General features: G+C 46.8%; 1 protein-coding gene across 6 annotated transcripts in view; it reads right to left on the reverse strand.

Moving 5' to 3' along the window:
- Window positions 1-6,806: 6,806 nt before the first annotated feature.
- DENND2A (DENN domain containing 2A) overlaps window positions 6,807-24,042 on the reverse strand; it is an 86,868-nt gene continuing 69,632 nt past the window's right edge. For 5 of the 6 annotated variants that reach the window (XM_032483503.1, XM_032483502.1, XM_032483499.1 and 2 more), the window contains 6 exons: window positions 16,553-16,730; window positions 14,941-14,982; window positions 12,020-12,137; window positions 11,372-11,617; window positions 10,188-10,274; window positions 6,807-9,274 (listed from right to left, as the gene is read on the reverse strand). In XM_032483503.1, coding sequence (XP_032339394.1) covers window positions 9,243-9,274; window positions 10,188-10,274; window positions 11,372-11,617; window positions 12,020-12,137; window positions 14,941-14,982; window positions 16,553-16,730 — 703 coding nt within the window. In that variant the 3' untranslated portion in view covers window positions 6,807-9,242. The remainder of the gene's footprint in view (window positions 9,275-10,187; window positions 10,275-11,371; window positions 11,618-12,019; window positions 12,138-14,940; window positions 14,983-16,552; window positions 16,731-24,042) is intronic. The other variant, XM_032483498.1, reaches the window with a different exon arrangement.

Consider the following 24,042-nt stretch of genomic DNA (forward strand, 5'->3'; position numbering starts at 1 on the left):
TTCTACACTTTAAAGAGGTAAATTTTACAGTATGTGAAGTGAGTTATATTTCAATTTAAAACATTGTCTGACTTTAATTTTTGATCATCCAGGAGGTTTGAAATGGTAACACATAGTGGTTTCCATTTGCATTTTTCTGATTAGAATACTTTTGTATGTTTATAGACCATTTGTACTTCCTCGTCTATGAAATTAGTATACATTTCTTCTGCCTGTTTTTCTTTCTTTCTTTCTTTCTTTTTTTTTTTTTTTTTTTTGTCTTTTTTTGATTCTTAGGAGCTCATCACATATTTTAGGTACTAATCCTTTGTTGGTTATATGGTGTTACAAATACCTTCCCCCAGGGTCTGGCTTATCTTTTTACTCTACAAATGGCATCTTTGATGAAGTGAAGATTTTTTCCACTTGTATTTCTTTTTTTATAATTATTACATTTAAAAAATGGAGATAACTTTACATACAATAACGTGCAAAGATCTTAACTGTTGTTCAGCGGATTTTGACAGTTGTGTACACCCATGTGATCACCACCCAAATCCCCATCACCCAGAATTCTTCCTCTTGCTCTCTTTTAGTCAGTTGTGTACTGTTTAGTGTGTATTGTTCTGGGTCTGGCTTCTTTCACTCCACGTACTATTTGTGAAGTTCATCTAAGTCATTGGCTGGGTCAACAGTTCCTGCTCCTTCTGGGTGAGCAGCGTTCCACTGCACGCGTACAGCACAGTTTAGTCCACCCTTCTCCCTGTATGATGTACTTATTTTTACTGTATTCAAACTTATCAGTCTCTTGCTTTACACTTTGTACTCTTAAGTTTTGTCAAAAAACTTCTTCTTCCCCTTGAGGTCAGAGAGGCATTCTCCCATATTGTCTTCTAAGTGTTGGATTTAACTTTTTACATTTTGATTTCTTTTACCAGCAGTTAAATAGTTACCAAGTTCTAAACATATTAACTAATTTAAACCTCATAAAATATTCTTTTACTTTTATGGCTCAGGAAATTGAGGCAGAGACATTAAGGAACTTGCTCCAAGTCCCACAACTAGAGAGGAGGGAGCCAGGATCCAAAGTCAGACTATTTCCAGAACCCACGCTCTTTAACAGTTGACATACTTTGCTGGATATCTGGAATTAATTTTTACGCGCTGGTATGAGGTGGGCGACCAATTCTTTTTTCCTACAGAAAACCACTTTTTTGGGTACCAGGAGACAGTGTGATTCAGGGACACTTTTAAGCAGCTTCAGAACAAATCAATGCTCTTTTAACATTAAAAAAAAAGAGAGAGAGAAAGACCAAGTACATGCCCCTTCTTAAGTACCCTGTCCTCCCCACCCTCAGCCCTGCGGGTCTTCACGCGTGGTAGAAGCCTCTCTCTTGTCTTGGGCCCTGATTTTTCCTTCCCAATATGGGTAAAAGCAACTAAAGTGCCCTTCCCCAGCCACAGAGGGGTTAGCATGCGTCTGAACTGGGAAAAACTGTGACAAAAACAGTTCAGCCTTCTCATTTCCTCTTTCAGAAGAATCCCTGGCCATAGAGGGCACTGCCCACTGCTGTGAGACGGGCATTAAAACCCCAGTGGGGATGGCGAGGGGCCTGCAGAAGTGGAGGGCGTGGCCCAGGACAGAATTGGAGCTGTGTCAGGTTTTATGGGCTAGAAGCATGGCCAAGATTCAATGAAGTATTTGAGATCTGGATGCAGCCAGATGATGAGCCCCTGAGAGGAGGGTTAATCAAGGAGATGCTATTGGGAGTTGTGTGTAGAGAACACACGGGACAGGACGGAGGGACAGGTTGGATGGGATAATGCTGTCAGCTGCCGTGGTGAAAACATGCTTCTCTAATGAGCAGAGTCTAACAATCATGAGGGAATTAATTGTAAGTGTGCCTTTGTGGCAGTTAGGTTGGTGGTCACAGGGGTTGCTGTGATAGCAGTCACTACCCCCGTCACCCCATTCAGAGCTGAACACCAAGACGGGGGCTTTCTGTCTCCTGATGCTGGGGTGTGGGTGCTGCTTCCACTTTCTGCAGCTCTTTGGGTCCCATGACCTGGGACTACAGGCTCAGCTCATCCCACACACCAAGTTTACTTCCCTTTGTCCCCCTGATGGCTGGGCTTGTCTTTTAATTTTAACTTGAAATATAATTCATATACTACAAAGTTCACCCTTTTAAAGTGTGCAATCCAGTGATTTTTTTTTAGCATAGTCCCAAAGTTGTTGTGCAACCATCACCACTGTCTAATTCCAGAACATTCTCATCACTTCAAAGAGATCCCACCTCTTTTCAACTGCAGTGGCAACAGCTCTGAAGTGCTGCAGCGGAGGAGCGGGGGCTTGGGAAGGCTCGGATCCTTTTCCACACTCAGCTTAAAGTGAGCAGATTTCAGTGCTCCCCTGTGGGTCATCAGTGTCTGTGGGGGGCCTCAGGGGGCCCCAGGCAAGTTGTGTTGCCTCAGACGGTGGTGGGTTTGGGTGCTAGGTAACTTGCTTGGCTAGGCAGGTAGATTAGGGGTTGGGGTGGGGGATGGGAAGTGGGGGATGGCAAATCCCAGGGTAACATTCAGGATAGGCCCCACCCAGATATCACCCCCTAACCACCCACACTTTTGGGGTTACAGCTCAAGACTCAGCAGTTGAAAGGGAAATGCCTTATAGGGGTGATTCCCTAAACTGCTATCACTGCAGTGACTTGCTGGGGTAGCTTATTTCAGAGGCCTGAGGGAAGCTCTGGCGGTAAGAAAAGGAGGAGGGGCTGACAGCGCAGAGGAGGGAGGGAAAGACCAAGTTTTCGCAAAATTCTGGCAAACGGTAATGCACATTGCCTTGTCCTAAGGCTCCACTTGTCATTCCCAAACCTCTGAGGAAGGCATTAAAGAGCTCCTTCACCCAGTCCTCCCATAGCAAGAACACAGTTTTTTTAAATTTTCTTTTTAAAGCAAGCACTTTTTTGTTTGTTTTTTGTTTTGTTTTTGTTGAGGGGGAGGTAGTTAGGCTTATTTATTTATTAATGGAGGTACTGGGGATTGAACCCAGGACTTCGTGCATACTAAACATGCGCTCTACTACTGAGCTATACCCTCCCCAACACAAAGTTTTAACAGGAGTAGATATAACTTTAACACATAGACTTAGTAGGAAATGCTTTTAGGAGTGATACCTGTGGAATAAAAGGAAACAATTGACTAAAAGAAGAGGCTGGCATTTCTCCTCTAGAAATACTGTGTGAATGATATATACCCAAGGTTAATGTAATTGCACAGAATATAAATGCATCACAACATTATTGCTGGGGGTTTTGTTGTTGTTGTTGTTTTGTGTCAGCAGGCACATAACATGAAATTTGCCAGTTTAACCATTTTTAAGTATACAGGTCCGTGGTGTTAAGTACATTCACATTGTTGTGCAACCATCACCTGTTTTTTGTTTGCAAAGAACAATGTTTTGATGTGGTTGGAAAATGCAGGACCGTGACTGGCCTGTTCGGTGTAGCAGGGCCCTTTCCCCCTGGCCCCCTCCGGGGGCAAAGGCCCCCGTCTTGAGTTAGAGTGCAGCTTTTGGCTTCCCTCTGCTTCTCCCTCTTCCCCATCTCCATGCAGAGCAGAGCTTGACTAGCCTTGAGGGGCAACCTGGCTGGCCAGAACCAAGGATGTGGAGCTGATGGACCCTACGCTGCTGGGAAGGCCCCGACCCCCTCGCCCCTTGGCCACAGGACCACTCTGCCACCTCAGTTCCTGCCCAGGGCTTCCGCAGGCCGGATAAGCCAGGGAAGGGAGGGGGGGAAGGGGGCCTCTTCCCCAGGACCCACGCTAAAGGCACGAGGGCTCTGCTCTGCTAGGGTAGCTGGTGGCCAGCCAGGCCCTGCTGCTCTGCTGGACCCTTGACCTGCCATCTCCTGGCTTGTCAGGTCTTGCTGCCACCCAGAGCCCCATTGGATCAGCTTTTTCACACCTGTCCAGGGGCCTGGCTGGGTGAGAGTGAAGGGTGGGTCCACGAGAATCTGGAGTTCTCTGCCAGAAAAACTACTCAGCCCACATTCCGCCTCTGGGGGTGAGGGAATTAGCTCCGTCACAGGAAGGACAACCTGTCTTGAGGTCTGGTTGCAGGACTTAACTGTGTGCTTTTAGGATTATGATTGGGGTGGGGAGGGTGACAGCTGTAGGCAGAGGAAAGTAAGAGGGGCAGGGAAGGAGCCCAGGGTTGATCAAGGGTGAGATTGCTCTCTGACCTGTTGTCACGGAAGCTGGCACCAGGCCTCTGTTAACTGTTGCCTGAAAGAAGTTACAGGCTGGCAGCTGCACCCCACGCAAGAGCAGGGTGAGGGCGAGGTGTGGTCACCGGACAAGCCAGGGAGTGAAGTTAATTGGCTGTAACAGGTGCCAGCAGTTAAATGTCCTCTCTCACCTGCCTTTTGCTTTTCTTACTAACCTTTGCTCAGCCAGCAATCTCCCCTTCCTCCTCGGCCCGTTTCAGCCCCTCCCAAACTCCCAAGTCTGGCTCTGAAGTCTTAGCTCACATCAACTCCACCCACCTTGCCCTCTTTGGGGTTCACCCCACAGCAATCTCTCCTCAGGATTTTTTGGGGCCTAACCTGTGCTGCCTTGGGTTTGCTTTTACCAGGCAAGGTAATTAGAGTAATAGGACCTTTTTTAAAAAAAACTGAATTCATCAGTTCTGTGGCTTCTTGCAAGCTTTCATCAATGTTTTTATTGTTTAAAACATTTTAGAAGCTCTTATGTAACGCTGAACTCAGGCCATGCGTACAAAAGGCTTACTTCTAAAACTTGGCCCTAACATTCGTCTCTATCGGTGAAACTTAGGGGAGAATTTGCATATAAGGGAGGAGATGGTCACCTGAGGAAGTGAGTCACCTAAGAGAGACCATAACTATTTGAAGACATTTAGAAAACTCCCAGCCAAATCAAGGGTTCTAGGGCCTCAGCCCCAGATATGTCAAGGTGGATCCCAGGAATCTGCATTTCACACTAGTATCCCAGGTGGATCTGATGCAGGTAATGCCACTGACCCCTGAGAAACACAAAGTCCTCTATGAGAGGTGTGGCTGAAGGTGATGGATGGAGCTGAGAAAGCTGGAATCCGTCTGTAGAAAGGAAGGGAGCATAGGAGAGCGGGGGGGGGGGGCGGCAAGTACATTGCAGGTGGGAAGGTAAACCGGTGTGGCCACTGTGATTAACAGCTTGATGGTTCCTCAGAAATGTAAATGTAGAAATTAGCATGTGACAAGGCAATTCCGCTTGTAGGTATATACCCAGAGAAACGGAAAACAGGCACTGAAACAAATACATGCGCACATGTTTGTAGCAGCAGTATTCACAGCCACCAAATGGTGGAAACACCCTGTGTCCATCGATGGATGAACGAATAAAATGTGATGTACCCATCCAATGGGATACCACTCAGCCATAAGAAAGGAACGACGCACTGACTTGTGCTACAGTGCAGACGAACCTCGAAAACACTAAGCTGAGTGAAGGAGACACAACAGGTGACCTACTGTGATTCCATTTACATGAAGTATCCAGAATAGCTATAGAGACAGCAAGCAGATTGGTGGTTGCCAGGAACTGGGGTGGGGGTGGGGGTAAGGAAGGAATAGGAGAACTTCTTAACGGGTGTGGGGTTTCCTTTAGGGGTGAAGGGAATGTTTTTGATGGTTGCACATTGTGAATATATTAAACGCTGCTGAAAGTTTCACTTTTTAAAAAAATTATTTAAAAAATTTAAATCATTTTCTTTTCAGTGGGCAGAGGTAATCAGGTTTATTTACTTATTTTAGTGGAGGTACTGGGGATTGAACCCAGGACCTCGTGCATGCTAGGCATGCACTCTACCACTGAGCTATACCCTCCCCAATGGTTCACTTTAAAATGGTTACTTCTATGTTATATGAATTTCCCCCAATGGAAAAAAAAAAAAAAAGGAAATGGAGTGAGGTAGGGGGGCAGGGGAAATGCCAAGGATCAAGGAATCCGCAGGGCCGATAGGGGAGGCTGTTGGGCTCCCCTCCCCTCCTGGGGAGATGCTCCCCCCAGACTCTCTCACACCCTTTGCTCTAACTTCCTACTCACCAAACAACCTGCTGATTGTTAATGTGGTCTCCTAGGAGCTTGCTGCTTGTGCTGAAAACAAAGTATCTGAGATGCGAGGAATGGCTGTTGCAGTCAGCAGCAGGTGGACTCCCCTTGGTAACGCACTCCTTCGGCTCTGTGGGTATGCATCCATCTCTAAGGAGCTTCTGGCCTGCGATAGAGACAGTATTAGCACCACTTTTGGTCTGTTTTTTTTAGTACCACTCTAGAATTTTTTCTTTGGTCAGCAAACATTACCTGAGAGACTGCTCTGCCAGGCACTGAATTTAGGCTCTGGGAATTCAGCAGTGAAGTTGGTGGACACAGTCCCTGCCCTCGTGAGGCTTACATTCTAGTGATCAAATAATACCCGTGATGAACTCAACATAGTAATGGGCAAGAAGAAATACTCAAAAATGATAGATGTTATTATTCTTGGTCTGAGTAAGAAGAGTTTATGTGATAATTTCTAAGAATTCATTCTTCCTCGTTTCAGCAGTGGTGACGGCTGCCTTCACTTTCAGATTCGCTGTCTCTGGCCTCTTCCCAAGATATACAAACTGCACCTGCTCCCACACTCCCCTTCCTTGCCCATAACTGTCTCTGATATTCCACAGCAAGAACATCCACCCAATAATCCTGCTCCAACTCTTTTTCATGACCATGTGATCGACCGTGAATTTAAACACAATAATGAAATGCCTCTAAACACATACACATTCTTCATGGAAAATGTGTGCTTTTTATTGGCATTAAAGGACTTGGCTCTTGGACAGATGGTGGTTGGTGTGGCATAAGACACAAAGGTGGAGTGGCAGTGATCTGGTCTATCACACCTATGCTTTGTGACCACACTTTGTTTCTAAATCCAAACAGTGTTATCCATCCAGAATTTGCCCTAGACCGTGAGCAGGGATCACAACTCTGCTTTTTTCTTTTGTCTCTGACCCTCCCCAGCCCAATTTACCACTTTGCAAAATGCAGACAATTGATTAGTTGACTTAGTTTAAACTTACGCGGAGCAGGATGGGAGGGACTTTGGGACGGTGAGCTGCATCTGATGATGTTCTGTTTCTTGACCTGGATGCTGGTTACGTGGTTACACGGATGTGGTCATTTGTGGAGGTTTGTCAGGTTGTCTATTAATGATTTGAGCACTTTTCTGTATATGTATTTTACTTCAAGCATAAGTGAAAATGCAAATAGGGCAAATGTACTAAGATACTTTTACTAAGATGCTTTTCTCAATGCTCCTTATAATAAAAATTGGAAACATCCTGCATGCATGAGAGTTAGTAAAATAATTTTTAGTATATCTACAAAATAGAATATTATACAATCATTAGAAATGCTGACAAAGATGTATATTTATTCACTTGGAGGTGCTGAGTAAACAATATAACTATGAAATAAGTTAGAAAAGAAAGTATATTCTAAAATATTACAAGGGAACATCTCTGGGGAGAATATTGGTATTAATGAAGTGAATACTAATCTGAGGAGCTTGTTAGTTATAATTCCTAAGCCCCCACACTCATAGATTCTCTGCAACCCCAACCACACACATCGACCCAAGTTCATTGTTACACATAGTCTGGTTCCTACCATTTTGGAGGCCTTGGACCCTTTTGAGAATCTGATGTAAACTATGGATTCTCTCCCCTGAAAAACAAATGGGCACACCAAATCTTGGGTACAATTTGCTGGGGGGGGGGCGGTGTCCATGATTCTAGTTAAGAACCCCTAATGTAGAATGAGACGTCAGCCTCTTCCTCATTTTCCTCTTGTTCTTAATTTTCCTCAGAATACCCCCTTGCTCACAAATCCCTAAAGGTCAAGGACCTTTGCCAGGCAGCACAGGCCCCTGGGCCATCGCCAAGGTCAGAGCACATCCCTTTTGTGTGTCTTTGCAGGGTTGCTGGTGTCATCCAGAGAGAATCCACCAGTGGGCTAGGCAGGCAGCGGGTGGGCCTCGGGGTGGCCCTGAGGCCTGCTTTGAGACCTCTCCTGTGCTGCCCAGTCTTCTCTTCCTGCCTCCCTGCCGTGCCCTTGCAGGACAGTGCCCAGAGTGCAGCCTTCTCCAGAAACCCCAGTTCCGCCGTTCTGGCTACACAAGTCAGAGGAAGCTCCCTCTTGTTCACATGAACAACAAAAGTCCCTCCATCTATGCTGCATGTGTGCTAGGTCATGTGTGCCTCTCTGGGCTCCTACACTGAAATCGGGACATTTCATAAAGTACAAATAAGAATGGGGTCAAAGAGGCAGCATCATAAGCTTTAGGACCTCCAAGAATTTTTATTAGCAGATCTTGCGAGGAGGTTCCCTCTTTTTGTGTGTACCTCTAATAAAAGTCATGGGCTGCTCGGGCAGGGGATGGCTCTATGGCTTCTAAGAGGAAGGGGGCAGTCTAGAAGAGTCAGGCCCGTGAGGCAAGAAAGGAAGTCAGTGGCAGGACAACAAATGGCCTCGGCCACCAGGTGGCACCACTGGCCAGCTTGAAGCGCAGTTCATCCAAGGAAGCCAGATCCTACTGTTCCCGTTCTTCCTTTCAGCCCAGATCTCCACTCCACATACCTGCCAGTCCTTTTCCCAGAGGACTCCTGCCCTGACACCCATGGCTAGCGTCTGTAGTGTCTGGAGGCATGGCCGCAGCGCTGCCCCCTTGACTCCCACACTTGTCCCCAGTTCTGCGCAGGAGAGCTCCTGGGTTCCAAGTCCTTGGTGGTGGCTCCTTCCCCGCTCCTCCTCTCCTCTTGGCTCCAGAGCAGAGAAGCCAGGAAGGATGAGCCAGGCAAAGATGGCATAGGGCAGGACAGAGTTTTCTTAGCCGTGGTGTAATAAAAAGAAAACCCAAATGCTTTTTTTTTTTTAATATCTAAGATTTTTTAAAAAATCAAAATCTCGAAAACCAACAACCCCAGCAATCCATTTGAATGTGCCTGGCCTCAGGTCCCATTTCCAGTGCTGTTCTGAAGAAGCGGCACCTTCTGGTGGCTCTGGGTCCTGGGGAGAGCCCAGGGGTGGCTGGAAACCATCTTGGCCTTTATCCCATGACCTGGGACAACCAGGGACCCAACATTTCAGAAAGGCCCCCAGGACTGTTTTTAAAACATGTGGTTGCACTAGGGGGAAGTTTTCCCATGAGGCTGGGTTGAGGGTTATTTCTTGTGGAGAAACTTCATTTTATTGCCTAAAAAAAGAAAATGAGAACATTTCACCAAGCAGACAAAGTTAAATCCTGCCCTTTTCACTTCAGATGTGGTGTGGACAACTGTGGCCTCCCACAGCACCCCCGGGAGCCTCCTCCTGGTGCTCAGGAGAAGTTGGGAGGATCCGCCCTGCCTGGTTGCCCCTTGCAGGCCTCATGCACCTCCCCAGTGAAAAGCCATCTTCCTCAGACTTGGAGTTCTGAAAGGAAGCATGTCAGAGCTGTAGACGTTGCTTCTGATATGATGACACAGGAAGCGCTGACTGGAACACATCCCTGAGCGCCAAGTGAGGAGAAAACTCCCAGCAGCTCGGGCTAGGGTAGGGAGCTGGAGGTGGGGGAGGCAGGCGGTCCCTCCCCAGGCAGCCGTCAGCCCAGGTTAGGCTCCAGCACGCCCCCTGCAGGGTCCTCTGCGGGGATACGGTCGCAGCTGTTCCTCACTAGGGCCTACCCTCTCCTTCATCTTTTTCCGTTTTCTTCTCTCCCTTTCCCAGTGAGGGCCTTTTTGCTGATTCAACTGTAGTCCTTATAATTCTTACTTTTCCACTTTTCAGGGGCACTTGGAGGCTGGTCTAGTCTTTACTGCCAGACACCCTTCTCTGGTTCCATTCATCATGCCTCTAAGCCCAATTCCCCAGAACATTTAAGAGCGTGGGAGGAAATAGTGAAAGAACAGCAAGACAGCCAGGGGCCCAGGAAAGCAGGGAGGGGAGCATTTGTGTCCTTTGTTTATACTTTGGGGACAGATTAGAAGAGGAGGGTAAAACGCCGACTTGGCCCATTCAGTGCAGGCCTCCGAGCTCTGCATTATCAGGCCGCGGCTCCAGTGCAGAGAACGGGCCAACACCCCAGGGCCTGGAGGCTGCTGATGGGAATCAAGAGCCCTGGGTCTCACCTAGTCCCTTCAGGAACTTGTTGACACCGCTGTGTTCTCCACTGGGAAGTGTCTCCAGGTACTCTTGGGCTCGGACCTCAAACAGACCTGTTGACAAGAAAAACCCCAACCATTAGTTCCTTCTCTTTGTGCTTCTAAAAGTATCCATTTCTTTACTGCCATAGAAAAGAGAAACCTTGTTTCTGAGACGAAGCTTCTCCTATAAGCACGCTCTGAAGCATAAGATTTATAAGGGCTTTTATTGCCCTTATAATTGCCCAAGCTTGTGCAATAACTGTCTTTGGAAAGCTTTAAAGTTAGCTCGTACATGAAATCCTATTTTTATTCCACAAACACCTTCCAAGCATCTACACTGTGCCAGGCACGTGGTTTCAAAGCGAACCAGACGGTCCTGGCTCTGGGGAGCTCCTGCGGTCTTCCTTTCCCTTACGTTCTCCCATAAAAGGGCCCCTGGCCAAGTGGTTTGGCTTCCTGGGAACCTGGCTGCCATCTGTGAACTCAGGAGGGCGAGCAAGTCACCTCTGAGGTGCTTTCAGCTCTCCTCCAGGGCCAGTGCCTTAGGCACGCTGTCTTCATCACCCACTGATCTTCCATGGACAGGGGGCTCCTTCTGTGAACCCTGAGGAGCAAAAGTGAGGTAGGGGGATGGGTGGTCTCATGGAGAGATGGCCCACAGGCTCCCCAGGTCGGGGGACACCCGCTGTCCTACCCACCCGAGGCCAGCCCGCTGGGCATCCGCAGCCCCCACACAGAGTGGAGGGCATGGGCCAGCCTGTCCTGCTCCTCTACCCCATCCCCAGGCCCGGTGGAGGGGGAGGGAGAAGGGCAGACAGGACGAGAGGAGGCCTGAGGAAAAGGAGGAGAGGCACCACAGAGAGAGGAAGGAAAGGGTGTCCCTGAGAGTTTCAGCAAGCTGGAGAGAGTGGAACAGAAGAGAACTTGCCAACAGAAGCTGGAGTGTGGTTCTGGGAGAGGCGAGCAGAGGGGAAGAGACGCCTGAGGAGATGGCAGGATGTCAGGGCAGTTTCACCAGCTCAGAGGCGGCAAGAATGAACGTTCTCCAGAGGAGGCCACACGCAATTCCGGCTCCCGTCTGTGCCCTGGGTCCTTTCTCCCTGCTCATCACCCCCGGGATCTGGGCCTCTCGGGCTGCCTCAGCCCCCAGCAGGGAAGATGTCCCTGACCTTTGGCATCCTGCCGGCGCAGCTCCCGCTCCTGGATGAAGCCCCGAAACGTCTGGGTCTCCATGAAAACCTCCAGGAACCGGCGGAGGCTCTTGGAGGAGACGGCTTTGCGGAAGGCCTCTCGCTGCAGAGTCCTCTCCTCGCGCTCGCCCGCCGTCAGGAACAGCGAATAGTGGCCCACGATCTCCACGAAGAAGCGGACAAAGGCTTCAGACACCACCTCGTTCAAGGGGCTGGACTCAGGGCCTGAGCAAAGTGGGGAAGGACCAGGACCGGTGAGGGCGGCGGGCTGAGGCAGAGCCTCTGGGACAAGCCAGTCAGTAAAACAGGGAACTGCTGGCTCCCTGGATGGCAAACTGTAATGATCCATGAAGAAGGTTACCCACAGTGAGCAAGTCATTTCTTCTCCGCCTTTAAACAGATATCTGAGGGCCAGAACAGGGGAGGTGGGAAAAGCTTTCCCCACAATTCACTGTTACAACGAGGTCCAGAGAAAAGGGTCGAGCCCCAGTCTCTCTCCTCGTACATGTCTCTTGTCCATTTCCCCACTTAACCCAGTGCCCAGTGGGACATGCCCATAGTCCATCTGCTCCCTGACTCTAATGATGGAAGGGGGAGGCGCAGTCTGGGAGGTAGTTGGGCATTTACCACGCTTACAGTCCGGGGGCCTGTCATCCTGGTCACTAGCCAGGTCATTCCTCTGTTCCAGAATGTGTTCCAGGGCTACCTGAAGCTTCCGGGGCAGAATGGAATCCTCGTCATCCATCTGTAAAGCAGAAAAAGCAGGTGGGCCATCTCCCTAGCTTCTGGGGGTGGTGGCTGCATCCTGGCCAGCAGGACACATTGATACACTGCAGGGCAGGCCTGGCACAGTTCCTGGTTTAGTGGAAGGAACACAACTTGGAACCAGAGGTCTGAGGTTTGAATCATGATTCCACTTTTTACAAGCTATGTGAGCCTCAGTTTTCCCATTTGTAAAATGGGTTCCTAATCAACATCTACCTCATTGTGAAGATTGAATGTTGTATATAAGATGTTGAGGGGGGAGAGTAATCGCTCAGTGGTAGAGCACACGCTTAGCATGCATGAGGTCCTGTTCAATCCCCAGTACCTCCATTAAAAAAAAAATATATATATATACACACACACATATACATATACACATAAGATGTTGATGGAAGAAACTGAAGATATAAGTAAATGGAAAGATACTCTGTGTCCATGGGCTGAAAGAATTAATATTGTTAAAATGTCTTTACTACTCAAGCTATCTATAGATTCAATGCAATCCCTATGAAAATTCCGATAACATTTTTCATAGAAATAAAAAAAAAAATCCTAAAATTTGTCTAGGACCACAGAAGACCCTGAATAGCCAAAACAATTTTGGGAAAGAAGAACAAAGCCAGAGGCAGCATCTCTGATTTCAAACGTTATCACAAAGCTATAGTAATCAAGACAGCATGGGACTGGCATAAAAACAGACACATAGACAAATGGAGAGCCAGAAATAAACCCATACATATCTGGCCAAATAATATTTGACAAGAGAGCTAAATATTCAGTGGAGAAAGGACAGTCTCTTAAATAAATGTTGTTGGGAAAACTGGACATCCATATACAAAGGAATGAAATTGGACCCCTATCATGTAACACTCACAAAAATTATGTGGATTGAAAAAAACAGATTAAAGATTTAAATGTAAGACCAGAAACTGTAAAACTACTGGAAGAAAACATAGGTGACAAGCTCCTTGACAGTGATTTTGGCAACAGTTTTTTTGGATATGACACCAAAAGCACAAGCCACAAAAGCAAAAATAAACAAGCGAGAATACGTCACACTAAAACGCTTCTGCACAGCAGGACAACCAACAAACTGAAAAGGCACCTACAGAATGGGGAACACATTTGTAAGTCATTTATCTGATAAGGGGTTACTATTCAAAATACATAAGGCACTCATACAACTCAACAGAAAAAAAATAGGCAAAGGACATGAATAGACATTTTTATAAACATGTATATATATACACACACATACACACAATGGAATATTATTTAGCCATAAAAAGAAGGAAATATCACCTTTTCTGATAATATGGAAGACCCTGAGAGCATTATGCTAAGTGAAGCAGATCAGACAGCAAAAAATAAATCCTATGAGTTCTCATTTGTATGTGAAATCTAAAAAAAATGAACTCATAAAAATAGAGAGTAGAATGTTGATTACCAGGGACTGAGCGGTGAAGGAAATGGGGAAATGTTGGTCAAAGTGGACAAATTTCCAGCTATAAAGTGAAGAAATTCTGGGGAATGTAATGTGTAACTTGGTGACTATTGTTAACAATATTGTATTATATACTTGAAAGCTTTTACGAGTATAGATCTTAAATCTTATCGCCACACCAAAAAAAGGTAATTATGTGAGGGGATGGAGGTGTTAACTAACCGTATTGTGGTTATAATTTCTCAGTACATACATATATCAAATCATCGTGTTGTGTACATCTTAAGCTTACATATGTTATATGTCAATAATACTAACGCTGGGAAAAAAAGATTAAATGCAATACAATTACTTTGTGAAAGTGTCTGGCACCTAGTGGTTACTCAGTAAATGATTCCCACTGCCACCTCCCCTCCACCGCCCCGCCACAAAGGGTGACTAGTTCTAATCAGGGGCCGTTGGTCAGGGCAGATAACCAGTACGATTCAAAGCTGGCTTTATGATCTGGGTCTCAGAGCAGGAGGGCCACAGGCCTACCAGGATGGCCTTTGGGAAGTGAAAGTAGATGAAATTAATGATAAAAAATGGCATTAACATGCATAACTTTTCAGTGGCCACTCCAAGTTTAAAAGCAGTCCTTCAGAATGCCCAGAAAACCTTAATGTAATGATACTTTGCAGGATCTGACAGGAGTTAGGCCTTTCTGGCAAGTGACAATAAAAAATTAAATGTGTATTACTTTCTCTGATAATAAAAATAGTTTATGATCATTATAGAAAATATATGAAAGTATTAAAAACAATTTAAAATCATTCATAATCTGTCTCTCTTTCAGTCTCCCACCTGAAGACAACCAGCATTAATGTTTTGGTGAGTTCTCCTTTTAATCTTTTTTAGAGTTATATATATATATTTTTTTTTTCTTGTTCTTACCCTTTAAAAAAAAACAAGATCAGCAAAATAATGTATATAATTTTGCATTCTGATTTTTTCCACTTTATATTGTATGTCATGAAATTTATTATCAAACATTATTTAAAAGCATGTTGAAAAAGACAAGTGTTTATAGTTACAACCTATACAAAGATTCTAATTGTTAGGAAACCATTCTGTGACAGAACACGTGCCAATCAATCCTTTGTCCAAATCTCTCCTCTTTGGCCTCTGCCTCCTTCCCTGTCCTCAGTCCAGCCCTGGCCAAGGATCGCCCAAGCCCGCCAGCCTGTCTTGCAGTCCCAAGCCCACCCGGGAGCCTTTTCAGAGCTGGAAAGCTGAGGCCCAAACAACAAAGAGATGAAAACAGACAGAGCGGTGGGGGGAGGCTGGCCTTCTTACTCACCTGTCTGAGGAACCGATTGTTGACGAGGTCAACCACAAGGACCTACGGGAAGAAGAAAAGGGACTATTATTGTTACCAGGGCACCTGGCGTATAGAGATGGACTCAGCCTTCTTCCTTCTTGGCAACCAGAGAGGCAGCTGGGGTGGGGGTGGAGTGGGCCACTTGTGGTTTCCAGACATCGCCACTGTAGCCACAGTGATGAAGAGGGGAGGTGGGGGAAAGGGCTCCTCAGAAACACATGCTTTCAACACTGTTACCGCAGGCTGGGACACGTGTGGGCCCCAGGCTGGACTCCCTGCCCTGTTCCTGGATGGGCTAAGGCAGAGCCTCTCAGACTGTTCTTTAGTGTGTGAGTTCCTGAGGTGGTGACAGAGGCTAGAGCCCGTTTGTTCCCATTTCACGCAACTCTGCAACTCCCCACCCCAGCACGCCCCCTTTCCTTCCAGCTACACAAGCAGCCTTGTCATTTCTCTCAATGGGGTAGGAGGAGAGAGGCCCAGAGGACTGGGCCCGTCCGAACTGTAAGTCCTGCTGCAGGTGCTGGGCTTCCGGGATAAAGCGCCTTTTCCCTCCCTCCTCACTGGGACCCCAGGCCAGAACTAGGGTGAAGCAAGTGAGGGGCGTGGGGTGCAGAACTTAAGGGGATGCTGGCCCATGGATCATGCAAGTGCCCAGTCTCAGGCCTCAGTGTAGGCCACTGGCTGTGACAGAGGATGAGCAGAGGGCCGGGATGGCCACCACGATTCCACCAACAGCTGGAAACATGGGTTCTAACACATCCCAGAGACCGTGCCCAGGAGCTGACGGAGTGCTCTGCTTCCTTCTCTCATACACTCCTGGGCTGAACTGAGCCCTGGTAGGGATCGCAGGGTACCCGGGCAAACGGTGCAGTTCACAAAGCCACACTCGAAGAGCTGAGTGTGCAGGTGGATACTGAATGGGACTTTAGGACTATCTGGGCAATTAGAGGAGCTGAATCTGGGGACATGGGGAGGATGTCAGGGCCAGGCGCTCCCCTGGGGTTCAGGACTGCACAGCATCATTTAGTCTTCATCTGACTGCTGGGAATTCTCAGTACATAGGGACAGAGACTACTTAGAGAAAGGGGCTGGGACTAAGTAACCATGGAAATTCCAAGTAGGGCTTTCCTCACTCTGGATGCTAACTTGAAAATCCAGAACTTGATCATTAAAAACATTTTGGTTGTTGTCTTTTTAACTTGACATGAAAAAGGATCTATTTGTAGGAGCACAGTCTTGGTCAACTTCGTTATTAGTCCAAAGATAACTTCTTCCCTTCGGCGTTGAGGGGTAGAGGGGAGAAGGATAGGGCAGATGACTGTTTATGGGTTATGTATTTTAAAATCTGGTTAAGTTGATTTCTACCCTTCTCAATGGGTGTTCATGGCATTTAGAGGGGAAATGGAATCTGCGGTCACGGGGGGGGGGGTCTCCTGAGGCAGACTTGGAAGGGAGGAGCAGGGGTGCTAACTGACAAAGCCTTGGGGACCCCTTGCTCCCCTGACCACTTGCTTGCAGAAGCCTTAGCCAACACCTCCCCTCTGCTTCTGCTCCCCACAGGGAGGGCACAGGGGACACCCCCAGAGCTCACCTCTTCCAGTGGCAGCTCCCTGAGCAGTGGCAGTGAGCTGGTGAGCAGCCCGATGAGGAACGGGGTCGGTGAGCACACGATGTCTATCATGGCAGGTGGCAGCACCGGGATGTAAGTGTGCTGCCAGGTGAAGGGGTAGATGGCCGCCACCATCGCGTGGCAGCACTTGGACAGGGTGCTGCAGTCCGGGAAGAGGCGGGGAGAAAGGGCCGGTTCAGGGAGGGTGTGGAGAACGGGCCACTCAGGCTCACAGAGTGGGCAGCGTCCACGGAAAGAAATGTTCACACTCCACCCCCCAAGCCCCACTCGCCCCCAACACACCCAAAACATCTTTTCTCATGGGAGCTCCTTCTCTTATTGAAGATGCTTTGTATCCTAAGACATGGCCTCTCAGCCAAGTATCAATACGTAGGTGTGATGCGGGAAAACAGGGAAATCCTTTAGTATTCACGTGCAGCCCTCCACTCCAAATGACTCAGCTGTGTAACAGTAAAACTCATGTACAGTTTCTTCTTGCCCAGAATTCAAAACATAGAAAAAGAACATTGAGAAATATTCGGAGTCTCTCTTAAAGGATGATCATAATGTAGTCTTTTATAGGCAAACGCTGGGCCTTATTAATCATGATCCACAGCGCTTTGCACGGTGCCCGGATTCATGCTCAGTTTGTTGAGTGAATGGGTAGATTTTCTGGGATCATCACTTTGACATCAGTTCTACCTGCTGCAACACAGTGACGACTGGTGGGCTCCCAAGATGGGTGGGTCCGGATTTCTCTACTTCCTTGCAATCATTTCTCAGTGCTAGCGAGCCTGCTTAAAGCAGTTCCCTCTCCTCTCACTTTAATATGCTGTTTCTAGGATGTTATGGGATTGGAAACTGTAGAAGCTTGTTAGAATAAAGCAACGTAAGAATAAACGTAAGAATAAAGCAAAAATGAGGGCCTAGTGGAGCCTCCTGTGAATGTACTGAGTCATCTTCAGGGCGTGGGCCCTGTAACCAGCATTTCATTTGTTAGGACAACTTCTGAACGTTTGCCTTTGTTCTCAGTTGTGCTCTGTTTTCGTAAAGTTGCAAGGAAGCTGAGTTCTGTATAGATGAATGTTCCTTTACTGGGTTCCCGTGATGTCCGGCACCTATAATCTCACTGTCATAAAACTTTTCTGAGCCCATTTACAAAAAAATCACTTAGCTCTGGCTTACTTAAGGAGAAAAGAGGTAGATTAAAAGCTATTGGCTAGCAAGTAATTTAAACCAGGCAGAAAGAGACAAATATTGTATGATGCCACTTATATTAGGGACTTAGGAAAATTCATAGAGACAAACTAGGACAGAGGTTAGCAGGGGCTGGGGGAGGGGAAGTGGTGCACTGCTGTTTGAAGGGTACAGTTGAGCAGGAAAAAGCTCTGGAAATGGACTGTAATGACGGTTGCAAACACTCGGAATGTACTTAATGCCACTGAAGTGTACACTTAAAAATGATTAAAATGGTAAATCTTATGGTTATATGTATTTCACCACAATTAAAAAAAGCGACCCTCACCCAAATCATTTAGCTTCCTCTGAATCTAGTGAGTTATTCTGAATCTAGCATCCCCTGAGACATCTTTAAAATCTACACTGGTGCTCTTTTCCATCCTGCCCCCATTTGGGGGCCCCTAACCTAATAAGGGTAATGCTGAATCTTGTTCACTTATCAGCATGTCTCCTAACCTTCCTGTTCTCTGTCTTAGCAAATAATCAATCTCCTAATGCTCCCTGGAGTCATGAAATGCCTCTTAGTAGCATACCATCCACAGATTTCACTGATATTTGGTCTTGCCTTTTCTTTCAAACGATCGCCCCCAAAATAAGAAAGATGCTCTCCCAACATTTTGTTTCTGTCACCATAATACCTTCTTAATCAGCTGAGTAAGAATGAGACAGAAAGTTAGGACTCATTCCAAGGAGAGCAACATCAGTAATTCAGCCAGCAGCTTGGGGTGAAGTGACTTCTGAAAGTAGCTTCCTGAAAAGTAGAGAAGCTTTTTTTTTTCCTAAGGCATCACTTTCTCCCAGATATTCAAGAATGTTGATACTGCTAGTGAATTGCTTACAATTTGTAGATCCCTGAATGTGATGAATTCACTTCGTTCTAAAACTTTTTGATTTTAGGACGAATCTGTATTCTGGCCAGTTTACAAAACAGACCTGCCAAGTACTATAGGTGGGAGGTCATGACTTAGAAAACTAGAAGGATGTTAACATATAAACAAGGAGAGTTGTGTCTAGTGCAGGACCCATTAATGGGTCCTGAAATAATTTCAGTGGGTTGTTATTAGCATTAAAAACAACAAAAACAAAAAGAATAGAATAGAAAATAAGAGAGTGTGCTTCATTTTCCCCCCGGTTGTAAATAACTATCTGTGTGTATTATGTGGGGTGTACACTGGGTCTGAATGTAAAATGTATTTCTCATTGCAGACTGCAGTAAGAAGGCTTGGAAGCCAATGATCTGAGCTACAGAACTGGGGGGTGGAGGCAGGTAGACAGTGATGGTTGAGTTGGAATTTGGATATGTTACATGTTTTACTGGGATGCTGGGTTTCATTTCCTAGTGACTAGACAGAGTCCCTTAAAAGAGAGCCTTAGAAGGAATTCCCTGAATGAAGCCTTGTGTATGAAATCCACCTCTTTTTATAGCACATTTTTATAAGTTCCTAAATATTATTGGGAGAAAGAGTCGATCATGTGATGGTCTGGATGCTGTCATCCTGGGTCCCTTCAGCAAGTGAAACTCTCACTTAAGTCAATTCACTAAAGAAGAATAAAAATGCAGTACTTGTGTCTGAGTTTTTTCTTTCTTTCTTTCTTTTTTTTTTTTACATTTCAAAGTTGCGGTTTAAGAATTTTTGACTCCAGGGAAGTTTTAGAATTACAGAATTTTAGACTTGAAGAGATTTTAGAGTGCATCTTCTTTTGAATTTTACAGCTAAAGAATCCGAGGCTGTAAGAGATGAAGGTAACCTCTGCATTCAGGGTGGGGGCAGGGTGGGGAGGGAAGAGTCCTGCAGACGGAAGGAAGTAAAAGAGATAAAAGGATGAGGAATGGAGGCACGAAGAGGCGCAGCGAGAAGCCTTTGGGGTTTTCTCAATCACTGCAATAGAAAAATCAATCTGTTTAACTTTTTTTCCCAACTCAAAGAAAAGGCCTTCTGCCCTTTTGCTCTCTTTTGGCCTCAACCCTAGAAGGAGAAAGTATAGAGGGTTTCTCCCGTCTCTCTGCCGCTGCGGCACTTTGTGTGTCCTGGCTGGAGCCCCGTGCTGCCCTGCTGTGCCGGGGGGGGGGGGGGGGGCCGCCCGGGTCAGCTGCGGTGAGTGTGAACCAGCTGGATGGGGAAGGCCGCTGGAGCAAGTTTAGAAAAAAATGATAAGCAATGCCAGTGCTAGATACACAGGGCGGGTAAATAAATGTTACAGAAAGAAATTCATTCATTTAATCGGAAGGCAGGGAGTTAAAGGACAGTATTCAGTTTTGATGGGTACAAATGACAACTCAACTGGGGCACCTGTTGGCCATGTAAGTAGGTGCTGCCACTTGATTACTCCTAAGAATTGGTTTGTTTGTTTGCTTTATCAATGGTCTGATTCGCTGTTGCAGCTGGTTCCCAATGTCCTACGCCTGGTTCCCCTGCTGCCGTATTAGCTGGCACGTGTGGAGCACAGAGCGTGGGGAGCAACACGACCGGCAGGCAGTGCTGGGCGGGGTGTCATCCCTCTTGCTCTCCAGCCCACGCCAATGTTCTAAAAAAGTTCTGCCTCTTGAAACACTGCAAGGAAAGGTCAGATTCTGCAAATAATACAGCTAGTGGCAGCTCTTCCCCCAAAATAAATGGTAGACGAGTAAAGAGGGGATTATTCTGAGTGTAGCCCTAATGAAATTTTATTCCCCAACTCATGAAGGTTAGAGGAACCTTCCATGGGGTGTGGGCATTGCTAGGATTGGTGGTTTCTCAGAAATGTGCCAAGAATAGTCTACGCATGGTTTTGGGGATACTAAGGTTGACTCTTCAAGTTTGGCTGTAGCCTTAATGAGTATCTGCTGGTTGGAGGAGAGGCAGCATTTCTGAAGGAAGTCCTAAGAAGAGAGCCCTGGCAGCTGGCTCGCATTACAGTTGGGGTGGAGGAGAGGAACGCCAGGGCCCGCAGCTGTGATCAATTTGTACAAAAGCGAGGGAGGGAGGAGATGCCCCAGTGGGAGGTTAGCTGGGCCACAAGGTTAAAAGATGGGCACAGGTGAGAAGGGTCAGGTCCCAGAATGCTTTGCTATTCGGTGGTGGTTCCTGAGGGTTGAGGCATCAGTCCAGAGACATCAGGATACACTTTGTGAGTGCTAGAGTTCTCCTGCATAAGACGCTTTGGTTCTGGTTGCTACTAACCCCTTGTGCCATATGTGGGGTTACTATACTCAGCAGCCTCCCAACTCACCTAGGAACCAGAAAGAATCAAGCACAGAGCTTTCTCTAAGATGCTACCAGAAAAGTAAACAATGAGTTTCCAGAGTTAGACCCCAAGAATTTGAGGATGAGCGCATCAGCATGCTTTGGCGTTCCAAGCAAAGTGTCTCTTGGTGCATCACTCCTAGGAACATGAGTGAAAATAGGTAACTCTGATCTGGTCTGGTGCCTGGTGAGACCTAGTGGGAGGTGGATGTCAGCATGCAGTGGCTGCCGTATTTCCATTACTGTACTTTCAAACTCTGAAGTAATGTCATCAAGTTAAAAAGAGCACAGGCTGGGCCTCAAGAAAACTGAGTCTGAGGGGGAGGGTACAGCTCAGCGGTAGACTGCATGCCTAACATGCATGAGGTCCTGGGTTCAATCCCCAGTACCTCCATTAAATAAAAAAATAAATAAGCCTAATTACCTCCCCCTACCCTCCCCTGCCAAAAAAAGGATTAAAAAAAAGAAAACTTGAGTCTGCTACTCCCTGTGTGATCTCAGCTAAAGTCTTTCTCCAGGCCTCAGCTTCCTCATCTGTAATGTGAGGAAAGCAGGCTAATTTTTAGTGTCCTTCCAGCTTTAACATCTACAAACTACAAACTACAGGAGACAGAGAGAGCCAGGAACCGGAAACAGGAGCCAGGAGCTGGAAATAGGTGAGAAACGAACCTCGGCTTGTCACTGCAGGGTAATTCTCCAGCTCATTAGTGGAGACAGGACGGAAGAGCAATGGTGATAACTCATTCTGAGGAACCAGCACATACAAGTGTCGGAGAGTCTTTAAGCTGCCGCAGTCAAGCCCCCAAAAGACTACACACAAAGCTGGCACAGCCTGGGAGGGACCTGGCTCGGAGGGAGGGACCTGGCTCGGAGAGAGGAACCGGAGCGAGCTTCCAGCCCGCGGTTCTGTTAGTGATGGGTTTGGAGTTGAAGGCAATTTGTGGTTATGCTATTGTCTAAATCTTGCTTCAAATGTTATCTTCCTGGTGTTCACAGGCAAAATAGATAGTTAATGCTCAATATGTAATCAGTCTGATGGCACTGTGCTATTACAACTGCATTTTCCATAGGACTTTGCTGAATTAAACGTTATCTCTAAGACTCTGTCAGCCTCTCCGAGGACATCTGAAGTTGTGTTCTGGATGCCAGACTATTGGCAAGATGGCCCCAGGTCGCACTTTCGGGTAGGCCTTGGCAAACTCACCTGCCTGGAGAGAGCACGCTCACAAGGCCAACCTTTTCCTGAGACAGCAAACATTGCCGGTGCAACTGATTCTTCATAGGACATGGGACCCCTTTTAAGCTTACAGAAACTGGTTAAAAATGAACCCAAGGGAGCCCACAAGATGAAGGTGCACAGCTACACGTGGACTTATTTGTGTAGTTACTTCATGTCAAGGCCAAGGTTCAAACTCTATTATTCAGCAAGATTGGACCGCCTAATCCTACTTGTCCTTAGCTAGAAGTCTGTCATTCAGCTTCTGGTCTTAACGCACTCCAAAAAGATAAAAAGTACATTTCTTGAATATTAAAAACTTTGTCCCGTCTAAAACTTTTGTACACATTGTTTATGTGCAGCTCTGATTTTATTATTCAGCCTAGTCCTGTACATTTAGCTAAAACTTTGGGAACTGAAATTAATAAGCTAAAAAACAAAATGTTTATCATCAGGGAAATGAAGAAAAGGGTATAGGAAAATATTTATTTGGGTTGTTATGACAACAGAACAAGCCTATCACAACAAAATTCTTTCTTTTCCATCTGCCAAACTTTGGCCTGACAGTTTTAAGAAACACTCAATGTCCACCCTAAAGATGAAACAGAGCAAAAATGTTATTCTAAATTTGATAGATTTTTGGCTCAACTTAAAACTCTTTAATAACTCATGCAATATTTGCCACAACTCCCTGCTATTTCCTCTTGCAGTGGGCAGATGCACTAGTAACAATTAGTAAGTGAATTATGTGGTGGGGAAGGGCACTGATGGCAGTGACTACAGGCCTAAAGCAAGCTAACGTCCACTCTGGGATCTCACAAGGCCACTCGCTGAGTTGGCGGCGTTCCCTGTTCTCATGCCCTGCTCTGTGGTCTTGAGAAGACTGGGGCTACAGATGGAAATCAGGAGAGGCCGGCTTCTACTTCTGAGCAGGGCTAGAAATCAGTGCACGTACAGCCTGGAGAGAGTGGGGCCAGGTGATGAGAATGAAAGGACCAGCAGGAACTTACGCTGCAGGCTTTCTTCATAGACTTTTCCAGGTCAGACAGCTTGGGGCCAACCACTTGTTTGTCACAGCCTGGCCCCAAAACACTTCCATTCCCTATAGCCATTTTCCCATAAGTCAGAACTCAGTGGCCACTCCTTCCTCCCAAGGGAATGCCCTTAAGCGGAGCAGGCTGGGGAAGAGAAGGTGGGTTCCAGCTTTCTCACTAACTTTACACGCACCACACTCTTTGGTGGCGTTGCTGTGCTGTGCTCATTAGCTAGGTCCCCGTCTCACGTGGGAGCAGGCTTCCTGTGCTGGCTTACTGGGCCTGTTAGGGGAGGGGGCACATCTGAGGTTAGAGAGACCCCAAAAGAGAAGGCTGAGCTGAGTACCCCCCAGAAGTAGGCAGCTGTAGCTGCAAGAGGAGGTGTAGATGCTGCCCCTGACTTCTGAGCGCCGTCTAGAGCGGAGGCCTGGGAATCCCGTGACAGCAGATCCACACATGGTGAATGTGTATCTTTAACCCAAATAAGGTGAAGAGGGGCATGAGATGAGCACTCAGTTACCTCAGCCTCTCACCAGCTCCGACGTGCCCATGGTTAGAATCCCTCTAAGGCAGGCAGTGGTAGCAGGGACATGCTGTCCAGAATCAAATCCCCTGGCACTTAAGGGTGGGGGTGGGGAGATGTCTGGTTTTGGGGCTGACTTTCCCTCAGTACCATGTTCACAGAATCACAGAGCATCTGAACTGGAAGGATCCTGTGGAAATTACACAGTCTACACCCCCACATTTCACAGCTGGGTA

The sequence above is a fragment of the Camelus ferus genome, chromosome 7 (genome assembly GCF_009834535.1).
Source record: "Camelus ferus isolate YT-003-E chromosome 7, BCGSAC_Cfer_1.0, whole genome shotgun sequence".
NCBI classification, from domain to species: domain Eukaryota; kingdom Metazoa; phylum Chordata; class Mammalia; order Artiodactyla; family Camelidae; genus Camelus; species Camelus ferus.